The 13,352-nt window shown below is 39.0% G+C and overlaps 1 protein-coding gene across 1 annotated transcript in view; it reads left to right on the top strand.

Annotated features, from left to right (window-relative positions):
* fgd (faciogenital dysplasia) overlaps window positions 1–13,123 on the top strand; it is a 109,953-nt gene extending 96,830 nt beyond the window's left edge. Inside the window, exons 9-19 of the mRNA XM_036578935.1 lie at window positions 1,045–1,103; window positions 2,689–2,835; window positions 3,039–3,131; window positions 3,580–3,653; window positions 4,202–4,232; window positions 4,815–4,925; window positions 6,998–7,048; window positions 7,307–7,408; window positions 7,758–7,892; window positions 9,791–9,931; window positions 11,941–13,123. Of these exons, the coding sequence (XP_036434828.1) occupies window positions 1,045–1,103; window positions 2,689–2,835; window positions 3,039–3,131; window positions 3,580–3,653; window positions 4,202–4,232; window positions 4,815–4,925; window positions 6,998–7,048; window positions 7,307–7,408; window positions 7,758–7,892; window positions 9,791–9,931; window positions 11,941–12,168 (1,172 nt within the window). The 3' untranslated portion in view covers window positions 12,169–13,123. The remainder of the gene's footprint in view (window positions 1–1,044; window positions 1,104–2,688; window positions 2,836–3,038; window positions 3,132–3,579; window positions 3,654–4,201; window positions 4,233–4,814; window positions 4,926–6,997; window positions 7,049–7,306; window positions 7,409–7,757; window positions 7,893–9,790; window positions 9,932–11,940) is intronic.
* The last annotated feature ends 229 nt before the right edge of the window (window positions 13,124–13,352 follow it).

Genomic DNA, 13,352 nt, shown 5'->3' on the forward strand with positions numbered 1-13,352 from the left:
CTATTTAAATAAGCGTAGTTATTGTTTTTAATAAATAAGAGCTCATTACTATTATAAATGGTTCCTGCCTTCTTCCCAATGACCGCTGGGATAGGCTGCATCTCCCCTCACGACCCAGAAGGATAAGCGGCTTAGAAAATGTGTTTGTGTATTATTATCATTGGATCTATTGTGCACATAGTATGATATGTGAGAAGCACACTTATTGGAGTCATGGCCAAAATCTTGAATTATATTCCTAGTTCATAAGTGTGGACATTCTAATTTTATCAGTCATCTATTCTTACTTGGTTATTAGCAGAGAATTGGTTTCTTGAACGCAAATGCTGATGTGATTTTATGCCACGTTATTTGAGATTTGACTTAAGATGACAACTGGAAACTTATGTGATTTGCATATGTATGACAATTACTGGTTATATGGTGAATGTAACATATTTGGGGAGAAACATGTATTGATTATTCCAATAGCAGATAAATTATAGGCTAAAATCTGTGGAAAAATACCATATCCAGGTGTGTTCTCTGTAGAGTTTGGGTAACATCAATTTGACCAAGGGTGTTCAAACCTATGCAGACTCCTACATGTAGTGCACATTTTTCTACAGTGCATGATGCCTGAATTGAGGCACGTGGCACATTTTTACAATTCTTAAGTAAAACAAATTGAAATAGTAAATACACTCATAAGTAAAAAAGAAAACTAGAGAATGTGGAATGAACCCTAATGGTTGTAATTATGCCAAAATGTTCCTATATCCATAAAAGGTCATTCCGTCAGTGTGTCCTTCACTTCGTGAGTGTCCACTGTCAAACCTTCCAGGTGGCGATAAAGCGTTGTTCATCCGTATCATCTGTTTTTCTGACCTTAAAGTCACCCCCCTGCAGTGTGTGTGTTACAGGCTAAAATTCTTTTGATGCTAATGTTTAAGGTAGTGATTTTGAAACAGCCATAAACCATTCAGACACCTTAATCCTCTCTCATGAGTTCAGTAGACTGTGCTGTGCGTGTCTGTTGACGTTTTCTGTCTCTCTCGGTTTCAGAGGCTCTGGACTTGATCTCCACAGCTGCTAACCACTCGAACGCCGCCATCCGAAAGATGGTAAGAGTCATTTTTTTTTTTTACTCCCCTCCCCCGACAAGCTTGTCTATGTCTGTCAGACAGGATGTGTTGTTTCCACTTCCTGTGTAAGTTGTCAGATAATAGTCTCTTAGGCAAACGTGTTCTCTTTCTCATTCGTTCTATTTTCTCCTTGTGTTTCTTTCTGTCTGGTAGGGTTTTCCTCGTCAGTATTGTGTTTGTCTTGGGTTTAAATAGTCCTTCTGCTCATGTATACACTCGTCCAACCTCAATAAGGCATTTTTCTGCAAAATTTTGCTTATTTGCAGAGTTTAACATATTGGGAAAAAATTATATGTGCCGTAACTTTTGCACCAGCCACACTTTGTGTCCCAGAATGCTAAATACAACAAATAAACAGTAATTGTGCATTTAAAATGTGCACACGTGTGTTATCCGCAGAGGATGTGTAACTTATTTTCATTTAGAAAAGTCAACAAAGAACAAAATTTGACCAGGGCACCCAAACTTTTGCATGCAGTTGCGTGTCAGAATGGCAATAGAATATTCATTGTTCCGCATCAGTGTAAACATAGAAAGCAAGTATTTCACACGTAATTATGCAGAAGCCCCAACAACTAAATATAACAACAAAATTTTCTGTTTTTATTGTGTCCACGACAAAATTATACCAACTTCAAAGGCTGTGTTCAGACTGCAGGCAAATCGAATTTGTTTCTTAAATCAGATCTTCGGAGATGACTGTCGGTACCGTTATGTGCAAATGAAGCGATCTGTGCGTTCAGACATCACCAACCTATCTTCATGTGTTGCTGTAGTAACGATGTAGACGTCAGTAACTGTAGCTATGGCGGCGATACAGATTTCAAACTCGGTTGCAGGAGAGATGGAGGTGCATCATCTCACCTTCCAAACTCTTCAGAATTCTCTAGTATGAGCAGGAGTCTTTGGCGCCAGCACTTCTGTCATTGTTGTTGTTTGTCATGTAGAGAGCGACAGAAAAGAAGCTTTGAAATATGATTTGAGCGGCCAGAATGTCCAGACAGATGCATCAGTAAAAATCCATTTGAAAGTGCATTGCGAACCACCTTCAAATGTGGTTTGGATCCGATTTGCAAAAATTGAATGTGTTTTTTTGCTGTCCAGGCTATGTAAATCAATCTGCATACCATCTGAATATACCAAAAATTGGATTTGGGCTGGCTGTCTGAACATAGCCTAAGACTGAACTTTGTTTACTAGAAGCTTGGAGAGATTATCCCCTTAAAGATTTCTTTGAAAAGCGAATGAAAGTCTTCTGAAAAGAATTCCTGAAAAGAAGCTGATATGAAAGCAAAGGGTGGACACACTAAACATTGAAACATTTGATATGTCATTGTTGAGGCTTCTGTATAATTTTCTGTTAATTGTGTGTTTTCTACTTTTTATTAAAATACTGAAAAATGAATAACTTGTACCTATTGGACATTTTGACTGGGAATTAATTAAACAAAAGGATTGTCTCTGAATTTGCTTGATACAGTATATCTGTGCCATCTAGATAAATAGTGCGATTTCCCAACTCTGCCAATAGAAAGACAATTAATATTACATGTCTCATGTGTAGGAGAAAATGAACAAGCTGTTGGAGGTGTACGAGCGATTGGGTGGTGAGGAAGACATCGTTAATCCAGCTAATGAACTCATCAAAGAGGGCCATATAAAGAAGATGTCTGCTAAAAATGGCAGTGCCCAGGACAGATATCTCTATCTGGTGAGTGTGTAATTTAGTGAACTGGATCAATAAGCGGGAGTTAGTGGAACAATCTGAGTTTCAAAGTCAGAATCATGATCGTTATGGTGGTAACTGTTTACATATATCAAGGTTTATAGGACGACTTTCTGAACAGGTCTGTCACTGAACTGTTCTCAACATTTGCTGCAGATTCTGAGTTGCTGTGTGTGTTTTCTCCACAGTTCAATAACATGTTGCTGTATTGTGTGCCTAAGTTGAGACTGATGGGGCAGAAGTTTAGCGTCCGAGAAAGAATAGACATCGCAGGAATGGAGGTATAACTGTACTGCACATCTCTGTGTGTGCGCAGGGTTGGGATGTAACGGAATACGAATTCAGATTAAGGGAAATTAAGTATCTGTATTTAGTCCAAATTATTATGAATACATTTACCTTTTTCTGGTTATTGATGTCAGTGTTACTAAGCTCTGCTAAAGCCTGAGTAGACTGATAAATCAGTGTAATGAGTCGGTTATTAATCTCAGTGTTACTGAGCTCTGCTGAAGGCTGAGTAGACTGATAAATCAATGTGATAAACAGTTATTAATCAGTGTTACTGAGCTCTGCTAAAGCCTGAGGAGACTGTTAAATTAATGTGATGATCAGTTATTAATCTCAGTGTTACCAAGCGCTCCTAAAGCCTTAGTAGACTGATAAATCAGTGTGATGATCAGTTATTGTATTGGTTGTATATGGGAAATGACTGAATTATTGCCATTTCAGGTTCAGGAGAAGCAGAACCTTCCCCACACTTTCATTATCACTGGCAAGCAACGTTCCTTTGAGCTGCAGGCCAGGTGCGTTATACATGTTTATTTATCAGTTGCTCTACGATTAAAACAACAAAAAGAGGTCTCTAATCTTTTATAACACAGTTAAAATGTACATTTGGTACAAGTCCTGATTTTGAAGTACTGTCCACATTTTTGTGTTGTATTAGAATTAGAGATATTGTTATAGATGGGTATCGATATTGGACTGATATCCTCATTACGTGATGTGATCACGTTAGCTTGTGATTCTTCCTGTGGGGAAGTAAAATTTTTGAGTCGTCTGCTTTTAAACGCTCATCTTAAGTAAAGTGCTTGAATTAGAAAATAGCCCATTTTAAAGCTTAGTAGTTTTAAAAAAAATACATTGGATCAGTACTGGATTGCAAAAGAATACATACGAGACAACTCTGATTATAATAGTCAGGGTTTTTCAACGCTAGTCTTGAACTCCAGAACTAATATAAAACAGACACGATGTAAATTTAATAGGTTTTGTGTTCATTGCTAGTGACTGTTTTTGGTAATCTTAAAAAAGTTGTGTTTAAAATTGTTGTTTACATCTTCTTTGACAGAACTGCTGAAGAAAAAGAGGACTGGATACAGGTAAGCTGTTAAAGTGCATAGAGAGAGAGATAGAGAGAGAGACCTAACAGTAGAAAAGGGCTAGATGGATGGATTAGAGTTGGATCAGTTGAGTGCCCTGTGAGTGGTTTTGGAAAACCACTGGAATGAATAGTACTCAAGAGTCTGGCTCCCTCTCTCTCTCTCTCTCTCTCTCTCTCTCTCTCTCTCTCTCTCTCTCTCTCTCTCACACACACACACACACACGCACACACACACACAGGACATGAAGAGACAGACAAAGGCAAGTTCATTAGAGCTGTAACAGAAAATCCATACGACATTAAAACAAGCGCACACAAAAACCCTTTTTATCTTGTATAGACAGCTCTCTCTCTCTCTCACACACACACACACACACTCACACACACACACACACACACACACACGCACACACACTGAAGCTTTGTGGAGTGTTTTGGATCTGAATACAAGAGACAGTAGAGCTGACTGTTTTTTACAAAGTGGCTTTGTCTTTCTGCTCAATTAAAACTCTCTCTCTCTCTCTCTCTCTCTCTCTCTCTCTCTCTCTCTCTCTCTCTCCCTCTCTCTACCTCTCTCTAGGTGATCTCGGCCACCATAGAGAAGCATAAACAGAACAGTGAGACGTTTAATAAAGCCTTCAACAGCTCCTTGTCCCGTGATGAAGACCACATGAGCATACCAGACTCACCGGTAAAATATCCTTTCATCCCTCTTTTCCTTCTTCTGCTGTTCGACTGAGCAACTACAAGTCAGCCTGTGGTTGTGTTTATTGCATTCATTTTTTTATTACTGGTTGCTCCCTGTATGTTTCTTTGGTCAGCCATATTGCTCTCTTTCAGTTTACTCGAAATGAGTTGGCATTTCAGCTGACCTAAAATCTTGAAAGAATTTAGGATCTTAGGAGCTAACACTGTGTAGAGACAGAGAGGCGCACTCACACAGTCACATCAGCGTCAGATGAGTCACAAAGAACCACAGCATGGCTATTATTGGAGCTCAGTGTCTCACACACTAGCTATGGGGGTGGCCTGGAACGGGGGGGGGCAGGAGTGGTGGTGGTGGCGGCGGCAGCGGGTTTTAGACTTGGAAGCCAGGCCTCTCCACTGTACCATCGCTGAAGCAACATTTACATGGTTGTATCTTGCCACTGATCATTCAAAAAAGACATGTAAGCACACTTTATTCATGTAAAAATGCTGTTTCTTTTAAACCATTAATATAATATTAGCTCACATTGCTGTTTCTCCTGATGGTGAGAAAATCTATGCCTAGTTCCCCTAGGCCAGAGGTCAGCAACGTAAATGTTAAGAAGAGTCGTTTTGTCCTTTTAACAAAAATCAAACTACCTTGGGAGCCCCAGCATTTTGTCTGTTTTACCATCTTGGCTGTGAATATGTCTGAGTATGTGCTAATGTCCTAGTATAGGCTAAAAAATATAATGTAAACACAGACTTACTTTGCTCTGCTTTAAGCTTTAGCACAACTATAGCTACTTTTCTTGCATCTCTGGCAGGAAACTTTTCCACAAAAGTAGAAAAGTTTCTTGTAAAATGTCTCTCAACGTTTAATTTTTTACGAGGCTTCTTGTTTTAATTTTGAACAATAACTTGGTGAACGAGAAGCTGACTTCAGCTTCACGACTTTTTAGTGTTTGACGGTTTCACGTTGCAGATTACGTGTATCAGAAAACCAGCTGAATGCTTGTAAATGCATCCATTTGCCTATTCATCTCCAAATTACCGACAGTTGTCTTAAATCTTTCTCTGCCTTTTCGTTAGATACTAGCTAGGCGAGATTGTTTTCTGCGTTTCAGGATTAAAGGGTGAATTAGCAGATATAGGCTACATTAACTCCAGTGTTTAAGACCATTTATTGTTATTGTTAAACTGTGTTACAACGATCAGCAGAGCTTTGTTTTACTGCAAAGGAGGATTATTTTATTTTTACCTAAACATCTAATTCTGCTGTGGAGCCGCAACAGGGCAGTAAAAGAGCCGCGTGTCGCCAACCCTTGTTCTCGGCTATCTACTTATCAAACAAGTAGTAGTATTTGACTGTGGTAAAGAAAACAAAGTTTTCTTTGTACTTTGTAAAGCAACATGAACCTTTAACTATTTAAACATCTACCGCCATTGCTATAAAAAGTAGGACTCTTTATAACAATATCTCAGGGATATAATGCTTGTTAGCTTGTCCCCTTACCCTGTAACCGCCTGTGAACAACCTGTAGTCAGTAGCTTGGCTAGCAGTCAGGATTGGGCGACACCACAGGGATGGTTAAAACCAATGGTTGCATGATGTATTTATGTAATAAATTCTGGATGTTGAGAAAACATTAATGAATGAAAACATGAAAATATATCAAATCTGTAATTCTGTGAAACCCATGAGACTGAGGGATATAATGCCGTGCTATATGTTGTATACAAGTTTTTCTTCTTTTTTTTTTGTACACTTTATTTTTTCTTCATATAGTTTAAAATATTTTTAAATGCTTCCTGTTTTCCTTTTCCATTAAAGTATTTTGGAAAATTTAAAAATGCTAGGCAAAGTTTATCATTGTTCAGTTAAGTCCATTTTTATTGTTTGGCCTTTTTTCAAACTCTGATTACTCAAGTAACTGTCAAAATAACTAGTAGATTACTTGAGTACTAATATGATTAATAGTGACAGCCCTAATAAACACAATTAGATAGTGTTATCAGCATGTTTCCATGTTCCAATGTTGAAATTCTAAACCTGATGTTTTCGCCTCTTCACAGGGTCCATGGTTTAATGCTTCTGTAGATTCAGATGGAGGTGTACAGGAGAGGGTAAGAGACAAAGCTGCAAAACACACATGCATACTCGCACATACTCACTGTCTTATAATAGCCTTAAATAAAAGTCGTAGTAACCAAATGATAGGATGAATGTAGTAAAAGCTTGGAATTTAGCTGTACATAGTGTAGTTCTTGCGTGCCATATTTGGTGTAACATTTTAGACCTGCATTATTGTGTACCACAAATCTTAAGTCATATAGAAACACTTTGGTACGCAATATCTATATGTGTATTTGTTTGTTCTTTAGCGGAGTTCAAAGAAGCAAAACAAGGAGAAGGAGACGTGTAAGGGCTGCAACGAAAGCTTCCATTTCACCAAACGCAAGCACCACTGCAAGAGCTGTGGAGCGGTGAGTGTGTCTGTGCATCTATGATATCTATGATGACATACAAGATATTATCATTTAAATTCTGTTTTCAATTTACATGAAATCAGTCATTCAAACTACATTAGGGGTGATTTGGCACAAAGCTGAGCGCTAGGTTATGTCTAATGAGTTTGCATGTTGAAACTCAAACGGCAAAGTCCCTGACAATGACCTGCACTTTGCGTAACGCTTCCTTTAAGGCTTTGGGTTTGATATCTAGTCTTAGATCAGTATCAAATCATAATTTCCCAAAATAAGTGCTTACTATGATTTTGACATGCTCATATTTCATCTGGTTGCCTTTTTTCTCTGTCTCTGCTGCCCCCTGTAGGCTATCTGTGGTAAATGCTCCAAGGTGTCAGAGAGCAAGAACACCCGCATGTGTAAGCAGTGTTATGAGGCTCTACAAGGACCTGAAGGGACACCAGGGAGCAGTGCTGAGCCAAAGAAAAAATCAGTGATAGAGGTGAGATACATTCAACTAAATGCTAACCCTAAATCAGTCATTTCTGGTAAACAGCTCAGTGAACATGGCTCTAAATAGGACACGTTTATCAGAAAATACTTTCCCACCTTTCCCTCCTACCTTACTTTGCACTGATCAATTTAGCATGTAGTGTTTAATGGTGATATATAAGTGAATGTAGGAATAACACTATTTTCAGACTATATATAATGCGAATATACACTTGTATGTCATTTGTATGTGTATATACACTGTGTACTCCCCTCTCACCCACACACAACACATGGAAAAAAAAAACAGCCCAAGCACAGTCATGCATCCAGTTGACAATGTACAACAGTCCACAATATACCAGTATAAGCATTACATATAGTACTGTGCAAAAGTCAGAGATCAGTTTTTATATTTCCAGTCAAAACAGCCTTTAAATACAGTTATTCTCTTTTCGGTGGCAGAAAAAAAGCAGGAAACGTTTTTTACAGTATATTTACCTAAAAATATTTACACAAAAGCCTCCAACACTAAGAGTAGTATCAAATCTTTAACTCTACCATCCTTCCCGTCTTAAAACAGTGAGTTCCAGTTGTGTCCTCCTGACAGAATCTGTACCTGAAGGTAGCACTGATATATTATGGTCCCCTTTAAACAAACACTAACATTCACACAGGCAGCTACCCAAGCACACCACAGCTGCCTTGCAAATGTCTTTCTCATGTGCATCTAAAACAAAGGAAATGTTTGTAAGGAGATTAGATATTAGACAGTCTACTTGCGCAAGGGAGGGCAAAGTGAAAGGAAGGAAAATAATGAAAAAAAGTTTCCAAAACAGGAGAGAAAATGTGACTCATATCAATCATTAAAGTCCTTTGAGAGAGAGAAGAAAATCAAGCTCAGCTTTTGCTTCAGATCTGAAAACGTCCACAAGTGTTTCTGTCCATCCTTCCATTGTGAGAAGACAACTCAACACTGAGTCTGAAAGGACACGTAGCTGTCAAGAAGCCGTTACTAAGAAAAATGAAAAATTGGACCAGAACTCCAAAACCGGACTATCTGAGATGTGAAGGTTTTATGGAACGATGAATCTAAATGTATTATGTTTAAATTGGGATTACATGGATTGCGAAAAGCAGAAAATGCAACCAGCTTCTAAGAATGAACTTTAGAGGTGTGGTAAAATATCCCCACAGAGTTCTTTGAGAAACTGAAAGCAAATCCCTCAAAAAGAAATGAAGCTGTAATAAAGGCAGAGAGTGACTGATATTATATTGATATTGTTGATATTATGAAGTAGATATTATATTTAGTTGTTGATTCCTCTGTGTAATTTTCGGTTAAATATATGTTTTCTGCTTTTTTCCTGACCCTGAAAAATGAATAAATTTGGCTGTTTTGACTGAACATGAGATAAATAAAAGGATGGTCACTTCTCACAGTACTGTGCATACCTGCCATGTATTTTAGCAAGTGCACTCTTGCTCAGAGCATATGCACTCGTACACCCACACCAGTGTGGCTTCTGTAGAGCGGTTTGCGTCTGTTCTATTTGCAGTGCTGATTCTGTGTCCTATGACTGTGAACAGATTATACCCAGACAATTAATCCTATTATGCACACATACACCCACATAAACACTCATACAAAATCAATTTTTCAATATAAAGCAATGATCATGGCTGTGGAAACAAACACATTAAATCTATTTGAGCTAATATGTTACCATCCAGTGCATATTTTGCATTGTTTTATGCTGGCTTGCACATTATATTGATATAGGTTATAACAGGTTGCAGCCACAAGGTGGTGCCAAACATTCTGTATATTAGAAGCTATGAAAGGGAGTGCAGAATACTGCTATTGTGTGTTTAACCCCTGTGTGTTTGTATGTGTGTCTGTTGCAGAAGCAGCTCTCATTGACAGGTGACAGCTGTGTCCTGTGCAGCCAGCTTTTGGTTCAAGAGAAAGGGAAGAACTGGACCAAGACCTGGGTGGCTGTCACTAAAGCTGAGCCGCTAACGCTTTACCTGCAGACCGGCAGCCAGGTACTGTGTCTCTGTCTGTACCTGTCCTTTCCTTCGAGAGGATTGAGGTCAGGTGGATTTTCACGACTCCGTCCTGACCTCAGCTCACCTGTCGGCTGCTCACTCACCTGAATCTGTTTCACACTTTCTCCCCTCTCGCTTTAGCCTCCCTCACCTCCCACATTGCTTTCATTCACCTTTCTTCTCCTTTGAGACTGTTTTATTCGTAATCTCATCCTTTTCTGTTTCTGTGATGTTTATTTTTCCAGTTTCTTTGCAAAATTATTACTCCTCATGATTTTGTTACATAGGCAAATAAATTGAGTGAAGTCAAAATAATCTCACCATCCATACAGCCATAGCAACAGTAGATTAGGATTATAGGCAGGATTAGATGCATGTTACGTTTGCTGCGTATGTATTGCACTCAGTAAAGCTTGATCTACATACCCCCCTCCCCCACACACACACTCACACACACACTATGGAGTACATTTTGCAAAGCTTGCATGTATGTAAAGCTGTTTGTAAATGGGTCAAAAGGAACTGTTATAAGTTTCAGACAGCAGTAATATTGGTTTTATTGTTGAAACTCCAGTGTTATCACGAATGCAGCTATAGACTATAACCCATGTGTGAAACACAAGGTCCGTGGGCCAGATCAGGCCCACAACACAATCCCATCCAGCCCACAAAAGTATTTTAATTAAGCTAATTAATATTAACTTGTTTCACAATGCTCTGCACTACAGTCACCAGCATGCACTGCAGTGTAACGTGCACTCTGACTCTACTGCCCCAACAACAATCTATAAGACAGCGCTTACATCTCAGTTCTACAATTCTAAATTCTAATTCCACACCAGTCATATTAGCAAACACACTAGCTGCATTTCAGCTGCAGTTCAACCAACATAAATACAGCTCAGCTCAGCAGCTCAGAAATTGAGCCCAAGACTTAATCAACTCGCAGCAAAGAAAGAATGCCAGGTGCCTAGTTCAAGCAAGACTGCTCCTGGGGACATTTTAAATTTTGAATCTTTCAAGTATTCATGTAATATGTCAAGGTCTACTATAAGTGCTTACATTTTACTGCTGATGTTTTTGCATATTTTGACTGAACAATGGTCAGTTCGGGTTACAGCACAACACTAATTAAAAATGAAATAAAAACAATTTTTTCTCTGGTCCACGGATTTGTTGAAATTTTTGAATATGGCCCTTTTAGTGGTTGAGTTTGACACCCCTGGACTAAAACATTACGAGAGAGAGAGAGTTTGGGCAAGTGGAAGCGAGAGTGATGGCAAGAGAGAAAATGTGGAAAACAAATCCAACTCGAGTCCGATGTTGTGCATGAAAAATCAGCCCAAAACCCAAAATTTTATTGGCCCATTTGGTCTTGGCTTGGGTTTAGACCCCTAAAATGTTCATCACATGACCTAGGTGGAGTGGTTTGTTTTAGCTTTTCAATGTATCAGCAAAATAAGTTAAAAATAAATCGTTTCTCCGTTAGTAGACATTAGAGAGGAGACATGTAAAGAGCGATTGATGTGAAGAGGTCTTTAATAATGACACCATTGATGAAACATCTCTGTTTTCTATTACAAGCAGTGCTTTCACACCTTATTCGTTAATAAGGTTTTAGAAAGGAGAGGATACCCCAAAACATTCCTACAGTGAGCTGGGCTGACCCCCGAATGTTTACATGCCCAGTCAGCGCTGTTTACTGATATAAGATAAATGAGCCCTGCTCTGAATCCGCTACCCTGTGTTGGGCCTCATTTAAAAAGCAGTCAGAGCCAAAACGCTGCTTATAACTTCAGTATGATGGGCGGGGCCACAGCAGGCTGAATAGGCGGACAGATGTAAATGTGTTGGTTCTTGTGACGTCACAGAAACATCATTTTTTTGTCACTGCTGACTTCATTACTGTCTCTGTGTTTGTCATTAGTAACTATAAAATGATAAGAATGGTTAAAAGGAAAAATCTGACTTCCTTTCTGTCTGTTCACGCTTTTATCGTTAATCAGGATGTGCGTGGTGCACGGACGATCGCTCTGCCGGGTTGTGAAGTTAGTGCCTTGGAGAAATCAGAAGGCAAACCGGTATTCACGCTGAGCAACTCCCACCACACATTGTTCTTCAGCTCTCAGGATTCGGAATTATTGGCCAAGTGGGTGGAGCTTCTGTCCCATGCAGCGAAAGGAGAGGCCTCAGAAATGTCAGTCAGCATGACGGAACACAGGAAGAGCCAATGAGGCGAACCAGAAAGGACGACTGAGCCGTCCCCTGGCTGCGTCTTTTGTATAGAACTTTATTACTTGAATTCAGCACTTTTTATTTTTTTCTTCTTTTAAGAAATCTTTAAGTTTGTCGTTACTTCACCTCTTCTCCTCACCCCCTTTCACAAAAGCACAGGGTGCACAAATTCACGTACACAAACACGCACTGTTCCAGCACCTGTGCCACTGGGGTGCGGGTGTGCTGTTCTTTCCCCAATGCACTGTTATTTGTTCCTTTTTCCAAGAAGACTCCTTCAGCGTCCTTTTGTACTATAATAGTCAAAGCTGTTGTGGATTTTTATGATATATTATAAGATGGATGTTTTTATTATGTTTTTTTTTTAAGATTTCCTGTAAATGTGTTATTTGTGAAGCATTAACTCACCCTTCACTTGTGTTGACAGATGCAGATATTTTCTTGATTTGGTATCGTTGGTTTTTTGTTCCTCTCTTCGGCTGCACACCTCGTTTTGCTCCTGTGGTTTGGTAGCCTCTTTTTGAAGTTTATGAAAGAAGAAACCTTTGTTAAAGTAAGCAGCACGACACCAAATAATCCTAATTTCATCCAGTAGTTCTTTTCTTCAGCTCACTTTTGTTCTTTTTTGGGGCACTTCAAATCCACTGGCATACCCCCCCTCTGCTGTATATCTACTAGTGTTCAAGTATAGAAACAGTACTGTACTGTACTGAAAGTACTGTAAGCCCTCCTGGCTCCCACTGAAGGAGAGGCTGAAGTTGAGTCTCTGTAATATTTCCCATATTTATGTTGTGCTTTTAAGAATCAGGCAAGCATACCTTCTCTGTGAATACTGATTTTAACCCACAGTGGCAGCAGGACCAGTATTAATTCTTTTTTTTTTTTTAAACCAGAAATGTTCCCAAAAGGAAATGTGTCTAGCATATCATTGAATAAAAGAATATCTGGTCTTCATGTCTTTCATGAGCGGTTTATTTCTGTTCACTGTTTTTAGTCCTTATCCGCTGATTGAGTTTATTTGACTTCTTCTAAACAGCAGAAAAGTAGAGCAGTTTGATAAATACACTACTGTGCAAACTAACCACCTTTTCTTTACTTCCTTTCCGGTCAAAACAGCCATTACACATTCATTTTTAGTGTCAGGAGGAAAAGCTGAAAACATATTTAGCAGAAAATGACACAG

The sequence above is a fragment of the Colossoma macropomum genome, unplaced genomic scaffold, assembly GCF_904425465.1.
Source record: "Colossoma macropomum unplaced genomic scaffold, Colossoma_macropomum, whole genome shotgun sequence".
Lineage (NCBI taxonomy): Eukaryota > Metazoa > Chordata > Actinopteri > Characiformes > Serrasalmidae > Colossoma > Colossoma macropomum.